At 39.4% G+C, this 2,477-nt stretch overlaps 1 protein-coding gene across 1 annotated transcript in view; it reads right to left on the bottom strand.

The window, feature by feature from the left end:
• Positions 1-1,819, bottom strand: part of LOC122070970 (1-aminocyclopropane-1-carboxylate synthase-like) — a 3,005-nt gene extending 1,186 nt beyond the window's left edge. Inside the window, exons 1-3 of the mRNA XM_042635230.1 lie at positions 1,631-1,819; positions 1,108-1,239; positions 841-1,001 (exon numbers count right to left, since the gene is read on the bottom strand). Of these exons, the coding sequence (XP_042491164.1) occupies positions 841-1,001; positions 1,108-1,239; positions 1,631-1,819 (482 nt within the window). The remainder of the gene's footprint in view (positions 1-840; positions 1,002-1,107; positions 1,240-1,630) is intronic.
• Positions 1,820-2,477: the final 658 nt, after the last annotated feature.

The raw sequence follows: 2,477 nt of genomic DNA, 5'->3' as shown, positions 1-2,477 counted from the left end.
CTAAAAAAGGATGCTCCATGGTAGTGATCATAACCCCCAAGACAAGCCCCTGTATGACAAGCGAGGCTTCCATAGGATCAATGGGCGATAGTGGGGCATGTCAAGACTTGAAACCACAACCAACTGACTCGAGCGGTGATGAGTTGAAAACATTTTCACCAATAGGCTACCAACCCCATTGGTTATACATAGCTTTTCAGTCTTAGAAATTTATAACACCCATTGCTTCTTTTTAATAGGATATTATTCTTTTCACACAAAACCCTTAGGAAGCCTTCAAGTTGACAACTGACATGGTGGAAATACTTTTGTTTGAGACTAATCTTTATATGGTCTCTGCCAACTTTAGCTCCATTTGAATTGATATATAATCTAAACGCCAAAGGTGGATCCCTTGATATAGTTTCTTAACTTTTCAATTTTTACTTCAGTTTAGTAAAAATGGGGAACCCATTCACCTCAACACATATTGCACATGGAACAAAATTTGACTGCCACCTGGGTTGCAACTACATGACTGCAACCCCTAGTAGCAGCCAAGGAAAATGGAATCTTAGGGCAGAGATTCCATTTTAATTCCCTGGCTGCTACCGTAGGTTGCAGCTACTCACACGTCCACATCCCAAAAGATCCATTATTAGGTTATACTAATATTTAATTCCCCAAACCCCACTAGGAATTAGTCTCTCATCCACTCATCATGAACCTAGCTAGTTAATGTTAATTCACATTATTCTTTAGAGTTCTCTCTTTTTAATCACCATGAAGGCATGAAATAAACAATGGAGAAGAGGAGAAGAAAGAGAAGAAAGAGAGGAGAAATAAGAAAGAGATACGTACGCTGGGTAGTAAGGTGAGGGGACCAGGAAAGCATCACCAGGGTCGGCCAAACAAAAGGTGATTATCTCGTTGGCTCCAGTGGATCCACCACCCATTACTATGCGGTCAGGGTCGAATCTGACTCTCCCTCCTCTTGCTTTCCCCATAAACTTCGCCACAGCCTGTAATGAGATTATAGAGTATGAGAGACTTGTAGAAGATCATGAATAAGGAGTCTGAATAACGTTTGGACAGTAGGATCAATGAAGAAGTTCTCCCATTTCGTACCTCTCTAAAGGCTGGCATGCCATGGTAGTCCTGAAAGTTGGCAGTTTCCTTGAATTCTTGGATTCCTTCTTTGGTGCAGATAGAAGCTTGTGGGTTGCTCCTAATCCAATCTTCTATCAAGTCAAAGCAAAGCTGCAAATGCAATTAAGAGCAAGAACATTAATTCAGTACTGTGTTATTATACGTATTTGATATATGAAGTTTAATAGATAAATTTGTAAGGTTTCCATCCCAAAAGTTCGAACTAGTAGGTGGAGGAACTCCCAAGTGTACAAAGGGGAAGTGTACAAAGGGGGTTGTAGACTAATTGGTAACCAATGTGGGACTAAACCCTAAGGCAGTGCCTACTACATAGATGTGAATAGGGTGAAAACCCATCTGATACCATGTAAAATTTCTATCACAAAATTTTTAACTAATAGATGGAGGGACTCCTAGGTGTATAACAGGGGTTGTAGGCTAATTGGTAGCCGAGGTGGGACTAAACTCCCTACAAAATCATGACCCTTAAAATCATTCAGACCTGATTTTCTGCAAGACCCATCTGGATAACTCCTTCAGGGTTGTGGGTTGCATGGTAAGGGTTCTTGTCATAGGCTTTCCATCCATCAAAGTAAGGAGAATCTTCCCCATGTCCTTGGCTGGTTGCAATCTTAGATAACAGTTGGTTGTGTTGCACATGATGATCACTTGAAGTGGAACTGGAACCCATCACTCAATCAATAATGTAAAGAAGCTAGAGAGGATTAATGAGAAATTGATGCAGTGGGTACTAGGTAGAACAGTGAACTATGGCTATAGCTACCAATGCAGTAGCGAGAGATGGAGACTTGAACAAAGAGGAGACAAGAATTTATAAATGTTCATCAAGGAGGTGGCTGCAGACCCAAAGAAAGAGAGACCTTTTCAAAGTCACAAAATTCCAGATAGAAAAACCCAAAAATCTCAACTAAGCATAGATGTTGGCTCTGGTCAGATGTATCTGTTCAAATCAAAACATGGGGCACGTGTATAATTGCAGTGGAGGCTAAGATGGATATAAAAGCTTAAGTTCGTTAATGGTTTTTGATTTATTATTCCAGTGAAGAGTTTGGAAATTCATAGTAGAAGTTCTTCTGTGATGGCTATTAATACATTATATTATATTTGGACTTGTTCTTCTCTTGAGAAAATTCTTTCCAAATGAAGCTTCCCATGAAGGATCTCAATTCTCAAGAGATCTCAATCTATAGCCTCCTTTGAAAATGAAACCCTTTTCCTTACCAAAAAAAAAAAGAAAAAAGGAAAAATGAAACCCTTTTAAGGTAGAAAAGGCTGCTTAGGACTTCTTCTTTTTTTATTGTTTATCACTTGCTTGTAATGGTTCCATT

This window comes from Macadamia integrifolia, unplaced genomic scaffold (genome assembly GCF_013358625.1).
Source record: "Macadamia integrifolia cultivar HAES 741 unplaced genomic scaffold, SCU_Mint_v3 scaffold_15A, whole genome shotgun sequence".
NCBI classification, from domain to species: Eukaryota; Viridiplantae; Streptophyta; class Magnoliopsida; order Proteales; family Proteaceae; genus Macadamia; species Macadamia integrifolia.
This window is presented reverse-complemented; position numbering and strand designations above follow the sequence as displayed.